The 23,783-nt window shown below is 33.2% G+C and overlaps 1 protein-coding gene across 5 annotated transcripts in view; it reads right to left on the bottom strand.

Annotated features, from left to right (window-relative positions):
• Window positions 1-1,434: 1,434 nt before the first annotated feature.
• Window positions 1,435-23,783, bottom strand: part of LOC115876973 (cytosolic purine 5'-nucleotidase) — a 69,409-nt gene continuing 47,060 nt past the window's right edge. For all 5 annotated transcript variants that reach the window (XM_030893023.1, XM_030893025.1, XM_030893022.1 and 2 more), the window contains 8 exons: window positions 16,703-16,798; window positions 16,188-16,392; window positions 10,964-11,182; window positions 8,285-8,498; window positions 8,035-8,218; window positions 7,576-7,723; window positions 7,333-7,518; window positions 1,435-1,616 (listed from right to left, as the gene is read on the bottom strand). In XM_030893023.1, the coding sequence (XP_030748883.1) occupies window positions 1,485-1,616; window positions 7,333-7,518; window positions 7,576-7,723; window positions 8,035-8,218; window positions 8,285-8,498; window positions 10,964-11,182; window positions 16,188-16,392; window positions 16,703-16,798 (1,384 nt within the window). In that variant the 3' untranslated portion in view covers window positions 1,435-1,484. The remainder of the gene's footprint in view (window positions 1,617-7,332; window positions 7,519-7,575; window positions 7,724-8,034; window positions 8,219-8,284; window positions 8,499-10,963; window positions 11,183-16,187; window positions 16,393-16,702; window positions 16,799-23,783) is intronic.

Here is a 23,783-nt window from a genome sequence, read left to right as displayed (position 1 = left end):
ATTTCCTAAAAGCATTATGTTTTTAGGGCGTATGTCCGCAATGGGTCTAAGAGTGTATGAGGTGTTAGAAGGCACCATTAATGCGTCAAGATATCAAGGAATTTTGAAAAACACTTTTGTGCCAAGTGTGGTAGACATTTACCAGAACATGAATTTTTTATTTAAACAGGATGGTAGTACATGCCATACGGTTAAAACTATTAAAAATTAAAAAGTGGTTTAGGGAAAATAATACCAAAGTACTCTCATGACCTTTAAACAGTCTGGATCTTAATGTTATCGAAACTTTGTGGCATAAAATGAAACAGAAATTGCGTGATGACCCCCAAAGAACCGTTGCCCATTTGACGATATTAGGTGAATTATGGCAAAATTTTTACTCTGATGTGTGTCAAACTTTAATAAAAACAATTCCAGGTAGGCTTGGAGTGGTTGTAAAATAGCATGCTGATGTAACGACATATATAAACAATTATTTCTTAAAGTGTCCGAACATTTAGTTGTCACGATATTATGTAATGTTTTTGTTTATTTATTTGCCTAGAGTTTATTTTAACGTTTATAGAAACCAAATTATGTAAATACTCATTAGAAATGATACTTTTTAATATATTATTAATTTAGTACTCAAATTTGATAATACAGTTTATGTAAATTAGAGTTTTCAATAAATTTTTGTTTGTCCGAATATTTAGTTGTTAGGGCTCGCATTACTTAGTCTTGCTGTTTTTATAGCTTGAAAGTAGGTAGTGAATTCGGGAATAGGTATTAAAAATAAAATCCATACACATTTAAATTTTATATTATAAAAAACAATTAAATGCATAAAATATTTAAAATGGGAATATATTATATATGTATGTAGAACCTAAACTAATAGTATTGACAACTCGCATTGTTTTAAATCCGCCAAATTAAATGTATATTGTCAACAACATAAACACAGGATTCACGTAAAATATAGAAAATTTAACAATTAACACATTATCATATATATAAATACATTTATCTACATTTATTACTTCCTATAACTGAGCAATAAAAACTTATTATTATTATTATTCTGAATTTCAAAAGGTCTAGACACATAGATCTCCTGTTAATAAAATACATATTAAAATCACAATAAATATCAAAATGTTTCAGAATCATTCCACATAAAAAGATACTAAAATATTAACTATATATTTGTCTAACAGGATTTTAGAAAGATAAACTATTATCTTTTACTTTTACCTTTTCTTTATATATTAAGGCCATATCTTACTCTTTGTTTATGACAAAAAATTGCTTTTAGTGTTAAAGGGCAGGTAATATTATAGAGATTTAGATATAATAAATACTAAAAAATAACAACTTACTCTCTAAAGAGTTTTAGAATACATGTTTTAACAAACTATTCAAGTTTTTTATTCTTATTACATCGTTCTCTTCTTTAAGCGTTTTTAACGTTGAGCTTTTAAAAGATTTGTAATTTTTAAATATTAGACTTTTTTCGAGGCGGCATTTCTTTCATCGCTATCTTCATCGCTACAATCCTCGTCGTGCGTATGTGTAACAGTTTGTGGTGTTTCCGGTCGAATATGGGGAATAATGCTTTGTGTTCTTTCCAAAATCTGAAAAAGAAATATCTGTCAATAAACCTACTTATGTATGTACCCTACGTGAACACCAAAACGTTGTAAAAGCGGGGATAAACAAAACTTTTATTTCAAGCAGCAAAAATAACAGCTGAAATCTATACCGGGTCGGAAAGCGTCGTTGATCTCGGAGAGAAGAAAAAGGGACGGTGTTTGTACGATATGCTGTTGCGGCGTTGCCACATTTATCGGAGATACAGGTGCGCCTTTCCCTAGTCTAGTAGAGTATCACGTTTATTGCTACGACGTCTTCAATTGAGAGTCAAACGCGTTCGACGTGTATTTGTCCTGCTCCGATAAAAGTTTATTTATTTGTATAAAATATTAATAATGCCGCAAAATATTTGTCATACCTGCAATTCGGCACTCAGTCAGCGTTCGCCCGGACTGGAATGTTGTTTTTGTGAACATTTTTATCACATTAGGTGCGTGAATATATCTAAAAACCAGTTTGATGTCTTATCAAGTGTTGATGGATGCAACTGGAGATGTACCGGGTGCGCCGAACAGAAAAATGATAATAGTCATTTAATAAAAGCCATTGAAACACTACAGGAAAGAGTTAAACTGCTACAACAGATAACTCAGCTCCAAAATGATCGAGTTAATAATACTGAAGAACAAAACGAAAATTTAATGTCAGAAATATCCGAACGTCAAAAAAGATAAAAAAATGTGATATTCTATGGACTCACTGTGAATCCCGATGTTTCAGACCGCCAAAACGTAATAAGTATAATCAAATCCATTACACCAGATGTAAGAGTTGAAGAATTAACTACAGCCCGACTAGGAAATGGTCAAAATGGAAAACCGGCACCTCTTCGTGTGGGACTATCCCCAACGGATGACGTTCTAACCTTGCTGAGATGTAAAAAGGATTTAAGGAATAAAAGCGTTGTTATTACTACAGATCAGACGAAAATGCAGAGAGAATATTATCAAAAAATTCGTACAGAATTGTTAGCAAGGAAACAAAATGGCGAGCAGAATATTTTTATTAAATATATTAATGGTGTACCAAAGATTGAGAAGTCAAAAAACTTGAGATTGAGCTTGGTCATATAAATAATAGATCTCTACTTTCAAATTTCAACGAGTTTCGTAATTTTGCTATGGACTCAAACTTTCATATATTGGCTGTTACGGAAACCTGGTTAAATGAAGATTATCCGGAAAATCTTGTTGCTCTTGACGGCTACAACTTGAGTAGACTGGATCGACCAACTAGAGATGGCGGTGTTGCTGTATATTCAAGGTGATCCTTCAGAATTAAGACTCTTTATTCAAATATTAGTGATGATGGAGTTGAGCAATTGTGGGTTCTTATCAGTATGAAAAGTAAAAAAATTGGTGTAGGAGTGGTTTATAGGCCGCCTAGCGTAAGCATAAATTGTATAGATGAAATATTTGAACCGCTTGAGATTACTTATTTAGAAACTCAATCTATTATTTTAATGGGGGATATAAATATTAATCTTTTAGATTCAAATTCACATTCAGCAAGTAGGTTTAATTCGGTCATAAATGGATTTAATTTAGTTCAAATCGTAAATAAACCCACTAGAACAACGGAGACAAGTGAATCACTGATTGATATAATTTGTGTAAGCAAAGATTTAAAAATGTATAAATCGGACACCCGAGATGTGCTCTGCAATACTGATCATATGCTCGTTTCTTGTTCTTTAAGTTTGAATGTTATATGATGATTCCTAAATGTGTTTATTATCGAGACTTCCGCAACTTTGACATGGATGCATTTGCTTGTGACGCAACTTCAGTGGATTGGAACAGTGTTAATGAATTAGCAGATGTAAATTTAAAAACGGAGTGCTTAAATAATATAATATTATCATTATTCGATAGTCACGCACCGCTAAAAGTGGTCAATTTTAAACGCCCTTACCAACCTCATATTACGTACAATATTAAAGAAATAATAAAACTAAAGAAAAAAGCTTATAATAAATATCTTAGAGAAAGATCGATAACCTCAAGGAAATATTATGTTGATTTGAGAAACTATTTAAAAACTGCAATTAAAAAGGAGAAAGATGCGTACATTAAGTATGTTCTAAATGCAAGTAAAAACAATAATAAGATGTTGTGGAATAATTTACGCAAATGTGGTTTGGCTTCCAAACAGTGTTCTAACAATAAGCTTCCTGATGATTTGAGTGATCCAGACGCAATAAATAACTATTTCCTAAATATTACAAATCACTCTAATATTAGTGCTGATATACTAAATTATTACAGAAATAACAAACTTAAACAAACAATGTATTTAGCATTAGCCCTGTAACGGAAAGTGATATTTATAGTAGCTTGAGGTCCATTAAATCTGCATCATATGGTTTTGACAATATTAATATAAACATGATTAACATTGTGATACCGTACTGCATTAATGTTGTAAAAAATATTTTCAGTTCTTCTATCAGCAGCGGTATTTCTCCCAGTATATGGAAAACTGCAAATATTGTTCCAATTCCAAAGAAATCTTGTCCCTCAACTTTCAGTGATTTAAGACCTTAACATCTTGCCTGCCATGTCGAAGCTGCTGGAGCGAATCATCTCAAAACAGATTACGCAGTTTTTGAATGCAAATAAAATCCTACCAATGGAACAGTCTGGATTATACGGCTACTGCACTTCTTAAGGTAGTTGATGACATTGCTTATGCGGCGGATAAGTCAGGAAGTACAATTTTGGTTTTGTTGGACCAAAGTAAAGCTTTTGATTTGGTAAATTTTGAAATAATTTTGGCAAAACTAAAATACATTGGTTTTGACTCTGTTGCTGAGGCTTGGTTTAGAGACTATATTTATGGATGCACTCAGAGAGTTAAAATTAATAATGCGTGTTCTGAATTGGGAGAAACTTCTAGTGGCGTACCGCAAGGCAGCATTTTGGGGCCTATATTGTTCTTGATTTATACTTTTGACTTGCCTAAAGCAGTTGAGCAGTGTCATATACATATGTTGTTGATGTTCAACTGTATCTAGACTGTTCCATTGAGGGGGCTCGGGACACTATAGATGTTATCAACGACATTCGCCTGTTCTCAGACTGGTGTAGTGAGCATGGATTGAGAATAAATCCAGCCAAAACTATGGCTCTTTATATTGGTAATAAAAAAACTAACACATATGTTACGTCCAATTTAAATTTAAATATTGATAATGTTATACTTCAATGGACTACCAGTGCAAGGAGCCTGGGTGTCGATTTGGATAATGACTTGAGCTTTTCGAATCAGTGTAATAAAGTCTATCAAATGTCCATGTTTAAGCTCAAGTCAATATATTCTCTTAAGAAACAACTTGACGAATTTAGTAAGCTACATCTAGCCAAAAGTCTGATTTATCCTCATATCGATTATTGCAGCCAAGTATATTATGCATTCTTACCCAAATATAATAAGCTAAAAATACAAAGAATCCAGAACGCCGGTATGAGATTTGTGTGCAATTTATCTTATCGAGATCATATTAGTCCTCACCTAAAACGTTTAAAGGAACCAGAAATGCGCGAAAGATTGGAATATTTGTATGTGATGTTATTATATAAAATATTTAAAAATAAAATCCCCATTTACTTAATAAAATTAATTATTAACAGATCTCAAATTCATAGTGTCAACATCAGAGTTAATTCTTTTACAGTCTCTCAGCACACTACATCAAAATATAAGAATTGTTTTTCCTATATGGCTCCTACCTTATTAAATACATTTATAGATGACTTGAGTTTGCCTTTGGCACAGTTTAAAAGTAATGTACTATCTAAAATTGGGATGTCACCATATTTCAATTAATACCTTAGGTTTAGAATCTTAGTTTTAGTTTAATTTTTTTTTAATGTAATATTTAGGTCTAGAAAACATGTTTTTTTATTAATTTTCATAAGGTGGAGTGGAAGAATGGGTAACACCAAATCTCCAACCTTTTTGTGGAATGTAGATTAATTATTGCCTTCAATTTGTTATATGTTTGTACTTTTTTACATTTGCACAATAAACATTATTTATTATTATTATTATTATTATAATTGTGACGCTGGACGCATGATGTATACCCTTCCATTAAATTCTAAGTACTGGATTTTTCTTTCACTTTCATCTATGGTACTGGATTTAAATTTTTATTCTAGCAATTCCATTCCATAGTTGGCGTTGTTCTTGAATATTTAACTTACTTGTGCAGATTAAAGATTTTATGTGAAAATCCTTGTATATAATACAGTGCCCGGAATTATAAAAACCGGAATGTATATAATATAGACCTTGTCGAATTTATGTACAACTTAACAAGTATAGCTAGAGACGTGAGAAATATAAAATAACACGCGACCGGTGCTATCCCCAAGTCTCTTCCTATATTTGTTCAACTGTATGTACTTCTACAACAGTTGAACGTTATTCGACGGTACGTTACGCTCACATTGTTGCCGCCTCAATTCTATGAATGATAGGCAAAAGAGATATGTAGAAAAAAAGGTCCTTATAAGGATATTCGATCGCAACTGTCAAGCAATACTAGACAGTTAAAGCATAGCACAATACGTAACAAATTGATACCTATTCTTCCACTGATTACCCATTCAATTTATAATAATATCGAAAGATGAAGAAAATTATTAATGGGAATTATGATATTACAGAAAGTAGTCCTTAAAGTTTGTCATGATGCTTAATATCTTCATGTTATTAATTTATTGTATTAAATTGTATTATTGTGTATAAATTTATTGTATTTTCTGTTACACAGGCCCACAAATTTATGAAATAACTTAATTAACTAGCCAGTTATTGAAACGAGTCGTTTGTGAATTTGTACGTTCGGCATCAATCGGGTGAAATCGAAACTCCTTTGGCTCAATACGTTTGCGTTTTGTACGTACGTAGGCACGCAAAGCTACGTATCCGTAAACGTAAGTAAATTTCTCACTGCGCAAGCACATGTCAAACGATACGTTTACGTCTACGTCTTCGGCCATGCTTTAACTGTCTACTACGACTCGCTAAGAGAGAACAAATTTAAGCGTGTCCTTGTCAAATGTGTTGTAGACAGCTTAAATGAAAAATAAAATGTATTAAAAAGAGATAAAAATTAGGTTGCGATTTTGCATCAAAATTTCAAACCGCTCAAGTAGGTGTTTAAGAATGCATTAAAAATTGTATTTTGGGTTGGAACTTTATTTTTCACAATTAGTTACTCATTTTACTACAGCTGTAATAGATTCTTAAACAACTGTAACATAAATGAGCATTATTGAATAGCTTAAATTTATTATCTTCGTTTATTATTTCCTTTCTCGTACGAACCGGTAGTAATGTGTCGGTATTTGAGTAACGTAACGAACTCGATATTTGGAAAATGAGTGGCGGATAAAAGTTACATTAATTTACAAATATAGATAAGTTAAATATATTTTTAGCGAGGACCGCGACACTTTGGAAGTCGGAACCTCGGTTACAAACTCGCGATATTTTGTTGCGGTATTTTTCTGGAACGGTCTATTGTAACGCGACTCATGTGTGTGGAACCGGTATTCCCATCACTACGAACCGGTAATATTGTTTGCCGCTTTTTATATTTATCTCCGCCGTATGCATTAAAGTACAGACCATAGAAAGAATGTGAAGCTAGTATTTGATTTGTATGCACTTTATTCTGATACTTACTCGTTCGTGTTTATCTTCATCAGTATCGTTATTAGGATCAGGAAGCAGCTCAGCAGCAAAATGTTGTTCGTGTGCCACAGTTGATTCGTGTGGCAACAGCATAGCGGGAGCGCGGAACATATAGGAAAATGGATAATACAGTAGATTAAGATGCGTGGCAGCATAGAGATCTGCGTACCTAACAACCTTGAAAAAAAAAATGCAATCAACATTTAAAATATTTAATAATTATATTTAGATTACTTGTGAAGAAAAAAAGGTCTGTCTAGAGCCTGATCTAAATAAGCTACCCATCATTCCATATGACATGTCCATTTTATGTGTAACGTCTCTAATACAATTTCGGAGTTTTGAAATGTCCGGTTTTTCTTTAGTGCTACTGTCTAAATTTCTAAACAGAAACAGAAATATAAAATAAATAGGTAAATATCACCAGCATATTTAAAATAAATACTAAAACCATTATAAATATATATCCTGGGGGAGAATATTATTTTGATACTACAGAAAAAAAAGAGATAACGGTTACTATACTAATATATAATTTAACTAAACATATACAGACAAAAAATAACGTGTCTGATATATTTTTAAGTAAATTTGATAGCAATATTTACTTCCAATTTCTTTATTGTTTAATAAAAGTCGAGAAATTTAGAAAAGAAAAAAATGTTTGATGGATACTAACAAAATATAACTTACTTATACATTTCTCCTAATTTGACATCTAAATTTTGTAATTCATTAAATAATTGGCATTTATCGGTCCACACATGAAGTTCGCGAACCAATTCTGGAACTATTAAAAATGTTCTCCACCCTCTAATCTTCTTACTTTTTAATATATCGCCAAATATATGATCTCCAACATATAATACGTCTTTTCCTATAAATATATTTGATATGTAAATTTTATTACCAACGAATTTTAAAAATGTTATCTTCTATTTACCTTTAGCACCAATGAAGTTAGTAAATACGTCACACGATCCACCAGAATACACGTGATCTTTCTGGAGAGGACCCGTATGAATGCCAACCCTCAAAGCACCGGTGGAGGTATCAACTTGCCTCAAAATTGTACCTTCGCCGAAAAATAATGGTTTGCGCGCATCGACTACTACGACATCGAAATATGTTTTCCAATTTCTGTGGGGTTCGTCGGGCTAGAATAATATGTTATTAACTTAAAGCCAACTAAAAGGTCCAACGTAAAGCCCCTTCTACATATAATGTTATACCTGTCAGTTTTGCCTGTTTATTCAAAACGTACTGAGTAAAACCTTGTGTGTAGAGGTCATTCAGTTTACAACAAAACTGTTTCGCGTATATATGAAAAAATATATAAGTAAATTTACAAAAAAATAATAAGGGTATATTTCAGCATCTTTAATAAGTTACTTTTAAAAATCTAATATTTTTGCATAGTTTCACAAAATAACGTTATTTTAAAATAATGGTTTAATATCATCTTCATCATCATTCTCAGCTTATTCAACCATTTCCAATTATGGTGTAGCCTCCCTGTAGTCTCCTGTCCCTGTAGCCTCCCTCACATACTCTCTTTGTAGTTGGGCCCATTCTTGTCGATTGTTGGCTATGCGAGCCCACGTTATCCTTGCTAATTTTCTAATACCAATGTCCTATCTCAGGTTTAGTCTTCTTTTAGGTCTCTTCATTCTTCGTGGGTACCATGCTGTAATTTTTGTGGTCCATCTGTTGTCCGTCCTTCTTGCTAGGTGTCCTGCCCATTGCCACTTGAGTGATTTGATACTGTCTTTTGTCGTATCCACTCTATTCTTTTACAGTCTTTCTTCATAAGAATCTTCCAAGTTCTCCTACCGGCCTACTTAAGTATTTCAGCTATTCGGTCATTCGCTGCTGCTTTTCCATTTTTCATATATTTTTTTTCAAGAGTCTTTCCTACTTCTCCCACGAGAACTTCTGGGGCGTCGTCTTGTGGCAGGGATAGTCTTTCATCTTGATGTATGTTTTCTGGGGCTTTATATAGGCCATTGTAGAATTTTATTACTGGGCTTATTATTTCGCTTTTGTCTGTTATTCTGATGTTATTGTGTGTTAATGCGATTAGCTGCTTTCTTTTTCGTTGTAGTTTTGACGTCTTCTCTGATCATATCTTATTGTCTTACATAATTCTGCATATTCTATTCTGTTTATGCTGCTCTCGGTTTTCATTTCCCTTCTTTTCTTGAGAAGTGCTTTCGTCTCATCAGTCAGTTTGTTATTTTTGTTACGCTGCGCTGCTGTGAACCCCCTATTTCTTTCGCACACTTTAGTACAGTGTCCATGAGCTGTTGTGTCTTTGTTTCTTCTTCAAAATTAGGCATATATTTAATGATTATTATCAAACCATGTTATTTACACAATTAGCTTTGCGCGTTTACAAACGAAGATTAAACCATAAATACAATTTTGTAGTAAAATTATGCCTTTTCGTTTCAATTTCACTAAACACACTGCTATGTATAACTGATAAATCCGCACGTAAAACTTCCAGTGTGTACACTAGTCTTTAATACGTCTAACCTCTGACAGATAAAACACTATGTTTAGACGTGGCTAAGATGGAAGACTATCTACAGAACTGCTGTCAGACCTCTAAACGTCAGATTTAAATGACAGGCAAAACTTTTAAGTGTAGAAGAGATTTAAAAGAAACCTTAATTTTGAAAATATTGTATAAACTTCAAATACTTTGGGGAAATTGGAATTTGGTAAAAATAGCTATGAGCAACCGTTCTGAAGATATTTGGAATGGAAATTATCAATTATCAATACATCTCATCACTGACAAAAAATAAACATCTTGACTAAATAGCTATTTGACTGAAATGATAAATTTGGGAACTTTTTATTTTTTTTTAAATTATGCAAACATTTTTTTGAAGAATGCATTTTTCTCAAAATGTCAATAATAAAGAGTTTTTCCTCTTGTAAAGACAATCCGGGTACATACTGTAGAAAATATTATGATAAAACAGTTTTTGTTGAACCTTTGGCACAAAAAGGGATCAGATTTATTACATACTAATAACTATCCAGTAAACATGTTTAATTTTTATCAATAATGACATTTATTGATTATTTCGATTCCAAATATATCACAACCAAATATATGGAGAACAATTACTCGTAGCTCTCGCTTTTTACCAAGAGAACTTTTTTACGCAAAAAACGGTGGAAATGTAGATTTTTTCACTCAGTAGTTTAATACAGGTAGGAGTCATATTGACATGGAAATCAAATTTCTTATGCCAAAAAAACAGGCAGAAACCAATTTTCATCCAAATATCGACGTTAGTTAAGAAATTATTTGGAAAAAATCGAAATAAAAATGAAAATTCTACGCCTTGTATCTCCGAAAAAAAAAATTTAGGACATAAATTTAGTCGAACTTTTATACTTATGTTTATCTGCAGAATATTCTGCTGAAATTTCCCGAATATAATTCGGACCACCCTGTATATTAAATATTAGAGCCACATATTTGCAGACCTTTTTATGACGTACAAAAATCTACAACACATTCTGAAGAATATTTAATTTTATCTTTGGAAACATTTTGTAACGCAAACGTGATGTATAAATACAAAAGTTTATACGCGCTTACCTTTGCTCCATGTGGAAAATCAAATAAATGTGTCATAATTTTATCCGAAAAATTGTAATCACTGTTAGTAAGTAAAAACGTTTTAGCACCGCTCTCCCTTAACCTGGCCAAAAACGTCGGAAGCCTTTCGTCTTTCTTGACGTACTTTTCTAAATTTTCGATGGTTCTCTGTTTCAGTTCTCCTTTGAGATGAACGAAGTCGACGGCATTTCTAACGTCCTAAAACCATAACAGAATAAATATTTGTTAATATTAGGTAATTGTAAATTTATTACATTACTTTACCCCATTAACAGGACGACTATTTTGTGAAAACAGTCCCGTAATGCCTAGAAAAATTTCTAATAGAAAAAAATACCAACATAACAATGCTTTTTCCGTTATATTACAGAATGACATGGGTATATTTTATTACCGTAGATATGACTTCTGAAAGACATATGTGACCTTAAACCAATGAAGTTAAGTGAAGGAATGGTAAACAGATAATGCGCCATTATTACAATGTACGTATATTTTACTTGAGTGTTTAAAAATAGAAAATTTTAATAAGGGTGTTACACCTAAACTTTCAGTTAATCCAAAAGCATTCACGAATGCATGTAAAAAAATGAAAGTTCTAATTTAAAGTTTTCGTGATTTTAAATTCTCCAATAAATTACTTGGTAATTTTACTGTAGAAATCTGCCAGATAAAGGGGGATTTTCCATAGAAGTGTTGAAAAAGTAACTATTCGCTATTCGAGTACCCGTTACTTAACTACCCGTAACGAGTAACGAATTTAAAACCATACGATTACTTTGATTACTAAAACTACTTACAGTATTTATCATTTAGCTCATCGTATCGTACTTGGACGTATACCTAATATACAGGGTGATTCCTGTAAGTCGGTCATGCTTTCGGGGAGTGATAGGGGACTTCGAAATATTAATTTTGGTATAGTACATTATGGGTCGGAAATGCCTCTTACACAAGATACAGGGTGTTAAAGTTTTTGAAAAATTAAAGATATTCTTTAATAGTTTTTTTAAACAGTTGAAGGTATTGTAGCGTTTTTTTAAACAACTACCTCTGCGAACGGCAGCTTTTCATCGGAGAGCAGTCGTGGATAAGGTATTTCACTACAGAGAAAACTAATCAATAACAATAAAGCGCCTCCTCAGAGCGATAACAGGGTTGTGTCAAACGATAACACGGTTGGCGACTAGGGAACGTAAAAATTACGCCAAGCGTGCCAAATAAATTATCAGGCCTGAACGATACGGAATCCGATGACGATACGCCAGACATCATATATATCATATATAAAAAAGACATGTAACGAACTAAAAACGTTACAGTATCGTTATAAAATTTTATTATAGGAGTCTACCTAACAGAGACGCTTCAAATGTAAAAAGAAGAGGTTTTAGTTTCAACCAGTGGCGTAGATGTGATACGCAAATTTTCAAAAAAAAAGTACGCCACTGGTAAAAAATAAAAATTTCAGAGTTTTTTTTTATTTACTTGGTTTATTTCCAAGAAAAAATGTCTCTTGCAACTTCCTTCTATCTAACTCCTTGTCATAATAATGTAAAAATAAATACATTTTTTAATGAGAACCTTAAATATGAGAATTATTATGACTACCTTAAAACTAAGAATTTTATTATAAACAATAACAAAAATTGTAGTTTAAATTTATAATTAAAAAAAAATAAGGAGCTAATAGTAAAAAATTGGCGCCGGGAGGCACGTATAGCCGCCCATACTTTATATTATTTATTAGTTAGTATAGTAGCGGTTTTTGAGTTATCGTGTGACAGACGGACAAACAGACCGACACCATGAAAATATTTTGTATTTAGAGTAAATAAAAAAACTCGATTACCCGATGCTTATCACATCTACGCCACTGGTTTAAAGAAAAACCTAAAACCTCTTCTTTATACATTTAAAGCGTCTCTGTTAGGTAGACTCCTATAATAAAATTTTATAACGATCCCTTCAACTGTTAAAAAACTATTAAAGAATATCTTTAATTTTTTAAAAACTTTAACACCCTGTATCTTGCGTCAGAGGCATTTCCGACCCATAGTGTGCTATACCAAAATTAATATTTCTCGACGTCCCCTATCATTCCCCGAAAGCACGACCGACTTACAGGAATCACCCTGTATAGTATTGTCGTGGGGAATTTTTTGGTCAAATTTAAAGTATTATATTTTTGTTATTTTTAGCCCTATTTTCATGCATTTTTTAGCAAGCTGTATATAATTATATCAACTTTAATTCGTAAACTCAGTTTCTTATAAACTTTAGTATTTGGCATATTATACAGGGATAAGCGAGGGGTTGTTTTTACCCTAACATTTAAACACCCTGTGCAATAATTTCGTGTGTAAATTTTCCTAAAATATAATTTTACGATCAGAACCAGGACTCCTGAGCATTTTGTTTTTTGGGTCATGTCAATACAACAGTTAAAATCTATTTTTGGAAATTTATCTCCTAAGGGGATAAAAATGGGAGTGAAATTTTGTATAATTTTCTTTAAAATTAGTCCTAGGTGTTTGAAATTTTGTAGAGGTTCCTTAAGTGACGAAAGTGAGTACTTAGAAGCGGCTTTTTGAAAATCCATCCCATGATGACCCCTCATTTCATCAGAGGATGAATTTTGAATTTGAATGCTGTATGCAGAAAAAATAAAATCTCTCCTAGCAGTATGAAATTTTGCAGAGGCTTAATTAAACAGAAGCGAGTTTCGAAAATTCATCTTCTAAGGGGGTGAAACTAGTGGTAAAATGTTGTATATATTTTTTAAAATTAGTCCTAGTTAGAGATTCCTTAGGAAAGGCGAAAAATATCAGCATTACGATTTTTTTGGAAATTCACCCCCTCAGGAGTGAAAGTCACCTCACCACCAGGAGTGAAAGTTGTCTCAAAAATTTGTTAAATCGGTTTTAGAAGTATAAAATTGCGTAGAAGTTCCGTAGGTAACGTAATTGAGCACTAAGGGGCGATTTTTAGAAATTCGCCTTTTAAGGGTATGAGATGAGGATGAGTGTTCAGAAAAAAAAACATTTTTTAGGAGAATGAAAATTTGCACAGAATATAGGGCACAATATTCTACTAAGTTATTTACTAAGTGATGAAAGTAAGTACTCAGCGGCATCGGGAACTTTGCAAAGAGCTGGACGTGCTTAAATGCAAAGAAAGAATGAGAGGAAGGTTTGGTAAAACAATACAGGGGTGTCGCAATCGGCCCAAGGCGAGGCCGAGTGAGGGATCAAATATGATCCCAAACCCCAGCAAACTAACCTAACCTAAGTACCCAGAAACGATGTTTTCAAATTCATCGCCCTAAGAGGCTGAAATTTTGCACAAGTGAACTTTTGAATATTTGTAAATAAAATTGTAACAGTTCTAGAAGTATTAAATCTACAAACAGAGGTCCATTAAATGAAAAACGTGGGTACTAAGCATCTATTTTTGAAAATATATCCCTTAAGCAGGTGAGATTAGACACAAAGGTTGACAGCAGTACCAAAATCAGTACAAAGTAATCAAAATAACGAATATTTGAAATGATTTTTTTTGACTTAGTAGTCGAGTAACTATTAGTAACGAGTAATCAAAAGTAATGAAAATCAACATCACTAATTTTCAAGCTTCCGATATTCGACGATACGATACGACATTAATGTTATTGTAAATTAAAAACAGAAATTCACCACAATACAATAATAAACCGTATCAACGGACGACCGATGCATGAAAATCCACCTTTAACGTCCGATATTCAAAAGATATTCTTTTTTTTAAGGAATTTCGTGATGCCATCCTGTTATAGCCAAAATTTGAAAATTCAGACATAATCTTACTTGGACTAGTTTTTTGAAATAATCTTTCTTAATAAGTGTCATATTAACCAGCGTAGTTCGCCATGTTGCCTTTGTAATATTATAAAAGATTAAATGATGAAAAGCAAAGAAAAAATTACACTTACTGTTTTTTTATTAAAATAATATACAAATATTTGAATACAAACAATAATAATCCATAACCTTATTTTTTTTCTAAACGACTAAATACAAGCATATAAAAACTCTAGATTTAAATTTTTATAGTTCTAGTTAAGGACAATAAATAAATATTAGGCATTTATCTCGGTATTTTTATAAAAATAGAAGATTTTAGGTGTTTATTTTAGTGGTAATATTTCTAAAATAGCGAACAACTAAAATACTGAACACCTGTAATACACTTACCAAAAGATATATTTTATTCCAAAGTGTAATTTTTATGACAGAAACTCAATTATTATTGAAAGTTACATTAGAATTTTTTTACCTCTCATAGTTAAAGCCCGCTTGATACACAACTTTTTGATCATAGAGAATGTACACGATTGAACATGATCAAACGTTCTTTGTATATGATGACAGATAAAAAAATATTATAAAAAATTACATTAGCGTTCGTTTAAAAGTCAATGTCTACTTGATCATAAAACTTCTTGATTGAAATAATATCATACTTATATTATGTTTAAGATCATATATGCTTTCTGAAGTCGATTTTACACATGTCTTAGTGCAATATTTATGAGGATCGCTATTCTGTTTTGAAGGTGTAAGTAAGCATGTAGTGTATAATGTTTATTTACAATGTTAAATAGTGAATTAAGAATGATAAAAAATAATTATCCCAGGCATTTTGCGCTATAAAAAATATACTCTGTCCAACGAGAGGATCCTTGACAGTGACAGTTTCTGCAATTTTAATTCACATAAAAATTGTATTTTCTGTTATTTTTTGGCTGTCGTATGTCGAAATCTCCTCTGACACGTTAAGCCCCGTTCTCAGAACATCGTACTATCGTCAGCGACACTATCGAACCAATGAGATTTGTACATAAATTCAAACAGCTGTCAATTTTAAGTTTAATACAACTCTCAACTCTTTGAAGTGTCAACCAGTGTAGGTAGCGACACAACATAGTTCCGAGAACAGGGCATTAGACAGATTATTCAATCTATGTTTTTTTTAATATTTCCATTAATAAATACATATTATGCAGTTATAACTATGTAACTTAATTATGTTAAACTAGAAATACTAAGACTAGTATAAGTTGATGCCCCGTGTATTTTTTTAAATTAGTGTCTACCTCATTAGAGTTTTAATAGTAACCCTCACATATTAAAACGTAGTTAAATTTTATATTAAACTTTCTTACCTGAAATATTGATTGGTATGACATCAGAAGTTCTCCACACTTTACACCAGTGTCAGTCTTTGAATATTCCGGTGAATTAGTAAAGAAGTCTATTAGGCAAGCCAATAGGTAGGTTTCAGGTAAGTTGAAAAGGGTGTTTAAGACATATACTCTTGATTCGTCTAAATTAAGAAACTTGTTGGGATACAATTCATATATTCTTGAGCTAAAAAATGAAAACATAATTTTAAGTTGACAAAAAATATTTAATTTAAATTTAATACTGTCCTATTCACGAATTTTTAATGTGTCAATATTTGCTGACAGACTTAAAAAATAGTTGTGCAAAAATCTTTCAGCCAAACCAAAACCAAGATTGGACTCTGCAAGACCAAGACTAGGAACAAGGGAGTATTGGTCTTGTATTTGCTATTACTACTTGTAAATGTATTTCTTCTTAGTTATTATTGATTCAAAAAATTCCCGAAAATCTACCGTGTATCTACCATACATATATTATGATTATTATTACTTACTGTTTTAAAAATTCAAATCCATGAACTGCTACCAAAATGTTTCCATATGCATCAACTTTCAGTAAGTTTCCATATAAGGTATCAAACCATAATCCTCTGAAAAAAGAAGTCCTTTTATTATTCTGAAATACCAACTACTTCCTATAATAAATACATTAATATACTGGTCAATATTAATTTGATAATCTAAACAGCTATATATTGATTTGTCCGTTTGCTTGCATGAATTTCGCATAGTTTAGAATAAATTCTCAAAGGGAAAAAATAATATACCAAAAACCACCAATATAAAATTACGGCAAACTGAATGAAGACAAACTAAATACATAAACGAATGCAATTTTTGAGTGTAATGTTTCCTTAGTAGTGTCCTTAGTACTTATTTTTTTGTTGCTTTGTTTGTTTGTTTTTTTTTGTTTTTTGTTTCTTTTTGCCTTCGTCCATTTTATGTGATGATATTTCATAAAGATGAGAACATATATTGTTGTACTATAGCCAGTACAACGAGGAGATAAATATGGCAATGACAGTTGCGTCTGTCATATTTATTCTAATCAGTTTTTTTGAAGTTTGAGTTTGAATTCGAAAAAGTTTTAAATTGTGAATCGTGACAATTTGGCGAAGGAATTTTATAAATAGTTAAATGTGTGTTGTAATTAGTACAAATTATGTGTAAATAGTGAGAAAAATAAATTCGTTAAGTATTTTATCGTGAGTTTAAATTAGTGGACACACGGAATCCTAACAATTGGTGTCGGAATGGTTGGTACAAGGGAGGAAGCGAAGAAAATGGAGGAAGTAAGCAAATTATTGGGCGATTTTATGGAGAATATGAGAAGGGAAAAGGCAGAAGAACAAGAAAGACTACGGAAAGATAAGGCAGAGGAAAAATTATAACGACAACAAGAAAAGCAAGAAGAACAGGACCGGCATGAGAAAATGTTGGGTAATCTGGAAATTCGTTTGGAGGGGGGGAGCGATGTCATAGAGAAAAACAAGAAGAACAGGAGCGGCTTCAGAAAATTTTAAAAAATCAAGAAATTAGACAAGATCGGTTGGAGAAAATTGTTGAAGATTTAGTAATGCGTCGCCAGAAAGACAAAATTGAAGAGCAGGACCGTATTCAAAACAGTATCGAAAATTCGGAACGAAGACAGGAGACCCTCTTCCAAGAAGTCGTAGAAGAGCTGGAGGAGCGCCTTCAGCAGAAGATAGAAAGGTTGAAAATGGACCTACAGAAGACTAAGGTACAAGTACGGACACCTGGCGTTCCGGGAACTGCAAACCTTAAGGCCCCGACCCCCGATGTATCACCCCCAGTTTGAAACAGCCGCCGCTGCCAACGGATGGACCGACCAGGAGAAAGCAGCGGTACTTTTCATCGCGCTGCGTGGCCCTGCCCTGGGGCGCTATTCTGTAAAATCGTCGGTCTCGGTAAGTTACGACAGCTCTCGATACGTATTTGTATATAGTAAAAATGTGTTAATTGTTGTTGTCATAGTTACCTATCGGTCCTATGGCAGATATCGCAAATTTGTACCGACGAAAATCGGTATCTCTACCGTGCCCTTGTCAACCTCACGGTAAAGATACCGAGAGTCGTCGGTACAAATTTGCGATATCTGTCATAGGGCCGATCGGTAACTATGACAAGAACAATCAACACGACGCTCATTAGCCGTACGTACCGATAGCTGTCGGTAACTTGCCGATACCGACGATTGTACAGAATAGCGCCCCTGGAACTGCTACAAACTATTCCTGCAGCCCAACAGCAGGAGTATGAGACTTTGGTGGCTGCACTGGACTGAAGATATGGCGACCAACATCGACGCCAACTTTACCAGGCCCATATGAGAGGTCCGGTGAGAGTCTGAAGTAATTTGAAGCAGACTTACGTCGGCGGGTACACCTAGCATATCCAGAAGCACCGGAAGGGTTTAGGGAGGAACTCGCTGCCCAGTGCTTTATCAGTGGATTGAAAGACAACAAGTTACAGAGGGCGCTGCAAATATCGCGATTTTCGACCAGCAGCGAAGTACTCGTCAGGGCGCTGGAAATTGAAGCTGCTTTTAGCGCCATCCCTAGATCGAAGATAAGATTGGTAACGGTTGAGGAACAGCCAAAGAGTTCTCACATACGTTTGGAGGACATGTTTAGTAAACTATGTGAGCTACTAATGAACAAGGTAGTCAGCAACACCCGAAGATCCCAGGATATTAGGTGCTATAGATGTGGCAGGAATGGCCACATCCAACGGGATTGCCGCATCCAAATGCGATTCCGTTCATCATCCAGAGAACATCGGCACATCGGAAGATACCAGGACATAAGTTGCTATAGATGTGGCAGGAATGGCCACATTAAACGGGATTGCCGCGTCCAAATGCGATTCCGTTTACCATTCAGAGAACATAGGCACCAGGAAATCAATACTAATGGGCGAGTATTGGCTGAGGAAAACAGAGCCCCCCGGATGTTTTCCATTAGGAGTCTAGAAAGAACCGCTGACAGTTTGGTGATCAACGGGAAGGTCAATGGTAGAAGAATTCGAATGAACACAGGCGCTATGGTATCGTTGGTGCGGACTAACTCAGTGCAAGGCTTGAAGCTGATGCCTCTTAGAAGAAGAGTGTGCTTTCGTACAGTTACGGGGGAAATGGCCGTTGTACGGGAAGAGGCTTCCATATTGAACTGGAGTTAGGGAATTTGAAGTTTCGGCATAGCGTTTTAGTGGCAGATATTGAAGATGATTTTATCATGGGTATGGATGTGATCAGTCAACATGGATTTTCGTTCGATCACCATAGAAACATCCTGAAAAACGGAAATGAGAAATTTGCTGTATTTAAAGAGAAAAGTCCGGAAAATATGGTAGCAAGATCACCAGAAATTGTGATGATACCTGGTGATACCAAGAAGACTGTGTCCGGGAAAATGGAGAAAACCTTTGGGTGCCGTGTAGGACGGGTACAAAATATCGACAACGAGCCAGATTGACAACGAGCTAACTTGGACAAGAAAATGAAACATCGCGAAAGCACTATCAGAGTAAGGAATTTTAAATTGAGAACTGACGAACAGTGGACGACGACACAATTGAGGAAAGATCAAATGGAAGATCCAGACATCGGAGCGATACTACGGCTCAAGGAGGGAAACGGCGAGAGACCATCGTGGCAGAATATTGCGGTCAGAGGGCTGATTTTCAAAGCTCTCTGGGCTCAGTGGGATTCACTGGTGATTGAGAAAGGATTGCTAAAGCGCGCGTGGGAAAGTGCGGATGGCAGAACAGTAACAACTCAGTTACGGGTACCAAGGAAGAAGATTGCACAGGTATTGGAAGAAACTCACGGTGGTAGAACTGGAGCCCATCTTAGAGTAAACAAGACCCTGATCAAGCTGAAAGATCGTTTTTACTGGGTGGATTATTGCGAACATTTACATTTACAAGATAACGTTGGACTGTCGTTCGAAAGAATAGCTAGGAAGGAAAGGTTATTGGAAATTCATAAGGCCGCTAGAAGCAAGATTGCGCTAGCCAGTGACCGGATGAAAGCTCGTTACGACCTCAGAGCTAATTTCTGCGGGATTTCAACAGGACGATATGGTATGGTTATATAACCGGCAGCGCAAGAAAGGAAGGGTCTCCAATGTTAACTCCAGCATGGGAAGGACCTTATACAGTCATCAAGAGGATAAATGATGTTGTGTAGCCCTAAAAGTAAGATGAAAGTAGTACATCTGGATCGACTGAACAAATACCAGCCTGGGAACCTTGATCGGGACGATCAGATCTAATGAGGGGGGCAATGTTAAGGTAGCGGGCCATCTGTCGGAGAAGCGAGAAACTAAACCGCAACGTGTATTGCTGGTTGCCTACATATTTTTACTAGCAAGTAAAAGAAATACTACAGAATTCTAGAAATAGAAGGTTCCAGAAACAGTTGGTAGGGTATATTAAAGGAGCGCGATCGGCAGTTGGGACAGTTTTTTTGAATTTGAGTTTGAATTAAAAACACCGCGTTTTAAATTGTGAATCGTGACAATTTGGCGAATTTTATAAATAGTTAATTGTGTGTTGTAATTAGTACACATTGTTTGTAAATACTGAGAAAAATAAATTCGTTAAGTATTTTATCGTGAGTTTGAATTAGTGGACACACGGAATCCGTAACAATATCTTTCGTACTCGCCAAAATTCCCATCGTTGCGTTCGATGAACAAAGATTTTCGTCGAATGAAGAGATAGTCTGGCAAAGACGTCAACTATTATTCGGATGGAGTTTGAATATGTATGGAATATGTCTAATTTTTTTTGATCATTATAAAGTTGAAAACTACCCAAAACCCCTTAAAACATAAATCCTATCGATTTAACCACAAAAATGGTTAAGTAGGTATCACGACATGTTATCGTTACAGTTCAAACATCACGTAGACCCGGCTTTTTAATGATGTTTTAATGTAGGTTGTTTGGATATAAATATCGTTTAAAATTAGTCTTTAAGATTCATTAATTTTATTATCGCATTTATGGCTAGTTAAAAATATGTTAGGATTATTATCTTAAGAATACAATGGACGTAAAGCCTTCTTAATCTTGATTCCAAGGTTTTATAATAAATTAACAATATAAAAAATATTAAAAGAACGAATATTTTATTTAGCAAATTGCTGTAATAAAATAAATTTGATATAACTTTCCTAATAAGACAAAAATTAATATGTATTATAATATTAGAGAGTTGTCTCATTTTAGTCATTTCAACCAACAATGGTAAATGTTTAGTTTAATTAGTCAAAATTAATATAAATAATTCATCCATATTATGAAACAATTGATAAAAATATGACGATATTATATTTGTGTATATTTCGCCAACTTATTTTTTTAATATTAGAATGTGTAGTGGGACACCGAATGTATGTACAAATTGTGTAAATAATATTTAATAACTGATAAACATAGTAATGAAATATAGTTAATTATTTTCAAGGACATTTTCTATTACGAAAAGAATATTACAAAGTGTTTTAAACATATTTAAAATGTAACACTTTTGTAATTAAAAAATAATTTTGTATTACAACCTACCAACAAGCTACCACCGCCGTCTATAAGGTATTTCAAACTTTTACAATACTTTTATCCACTGAAAAATACTGACTATTGCTATATATTTCAGAGTGGAAAAAATAGCATAAGTATTACGGTCAGTAAGGTTCTGATTTCGGATATTTTGGAGGTCTTGACCTCCAATTACATCTCAACCGGTAAGAATAACTTACTGACCTTATTAACTGAATATGCTATAACCTATAAATAGCATAAATATTCAATATTAAAGAAACCTAATTCTAGCTAGTACTAAAGAAATGCTATCTGAAAATAACTGCCTGTATATTTTGCATTTGACGAAGATAAGCAGCAGCATTACAGAGTCTCCTAAAGATTTCCTTTCCTTTGCTAGTTTAATTAATTATAACCCAAAACATAGTTGACATAAGGTCTAGAATTAAATAACTCCCAATGTGGTATTTTGTTCCAAAAAATTTAGGACAAAAAGAACGAATCAAGAATGCTTATAGAAATTCAGAATTTTGTAGAACAAAATATGACTGACGGCTGATTATTATTCGATATACAGGGTGTCCCTATATTCCAGACAAAAAATGTAGTAAATATTAGAAGTACCATTTTATGAAAAAGAAATCAGCGGTTGGTGGAGTTGGAAAATATTTCTAGTAAAATATATGTAAGGGTGGGGACAGCTTTCACCTTTCCCGTACTTTTTCTTGACTTTTGTCAAAGTCAAATGTTACAGCGCTTAGCAAAACATAGGTGCCCCAAATCTCATTCAAATCGGAATAACATTTCTTAAAATATCTTAAAAAATGTGTTTATATAACTAAACCAAACTAAACGAAGTACTTTTGTATTAGTTAATTACAATTACTATTATTCTTTGTAAAAAATTGTGTCCAATGTTCTTATTTTGATTCCAAAAATACGTCCTAGTCCTATGTGTATAAAATATTGGGACACCTTGTATAGTTAAAAAAGGAATCCCAATTATAATTATTATAAGGAATTTAAGTGGGCTATCCATTTTTTAACAAATAGCAAAATAAAATAATATAATATTAGTGATAAACATAAAACGTGCTATTTTTTAAAAGATATTTAATGAATCACAAATTCAATAAAAAAGCATGAATCTAAAGTGTTTATTTTATATTTTAGAAGCATTTAATTATTTAAATTTTCATTTTGACATGCCGAATAGTGTCTTATCAAATATTGGAATATTTTTGATATGATTTGACGAATTAGATTCTTGTATATTTATAGTAATAAACAAAAACTTAGTGTAATTCTCTCTTTGCAAAATTCTACCGCTATCACAGTATGTTAAAAAATACGAGTTATCTATATTGTCTAAATATAAATGAAGCAATTTTTCTCTTTTTTTTTAGATAATAAAATTAACATTTAAATCTCATGAGATTTCTAAATCCTTACTAATATTATAAGCGGCAAGTTTGTATGTATGGATGTATGAATCTTTGTTACTCTTTCACGCAAAAACTACTGAATGGATTTTAATGGAACTTTACAATAATATAGTTTATACATCAGAATAACACCGGCTATATATTACGTGTAGTTCGGTAGTTGGGTAGTTCGGTACTTAGGTAATTCGTAGTTTGGTAGTTAATGTATATAGCCACAGCAACGTGTAGACGGGTCTGCTAGTAAGTTAGAATTTTCAAAGAAATTCTTGCTTTGCGACTACAGAAGCCATAACGACGTCAGAACACCCTGTATATTATTCTATTTTTAGATTCTACGAGTGAAATAAAGGTAACTTTGATTAAGGTTTATCACACTTAAACCTTGCCGTTTTTGAAATATTTTCAATTTTATGAAATTGGAGTAAAAATTTTAAGGCTTCATTTCTCCAAGGGTATCAAAATTTTTAATACTAAATATTTACTGAAGTTTATTTATTGACCAGATATTGTGTAACCTAAACAAAATACTACCTTATACAGACTGCCTAAAAATTTATATTAA

Source organism: Sitophilus oryzae, unplaced genomic scaffold (assembly GCF_002938485.1).
Source record: "Sitophilus oryzae breed Bouriz unplaced genomic scaffold, Soryzae_2.0 scaffold_1441_pilon_pilon, whole genome shotgun sequence".
NCBI classification, from domain to species: Eukaryota; Metazoa; Arthropoda; class Insecta; order Coleoptera; family Curculionidae; genus Sitophilus; species Sitophilus oryzae.
Note: the sequence above shows the minus strand (reverse complement) of the source record. Positions and strands in the feature narration are given on the sequence as shown.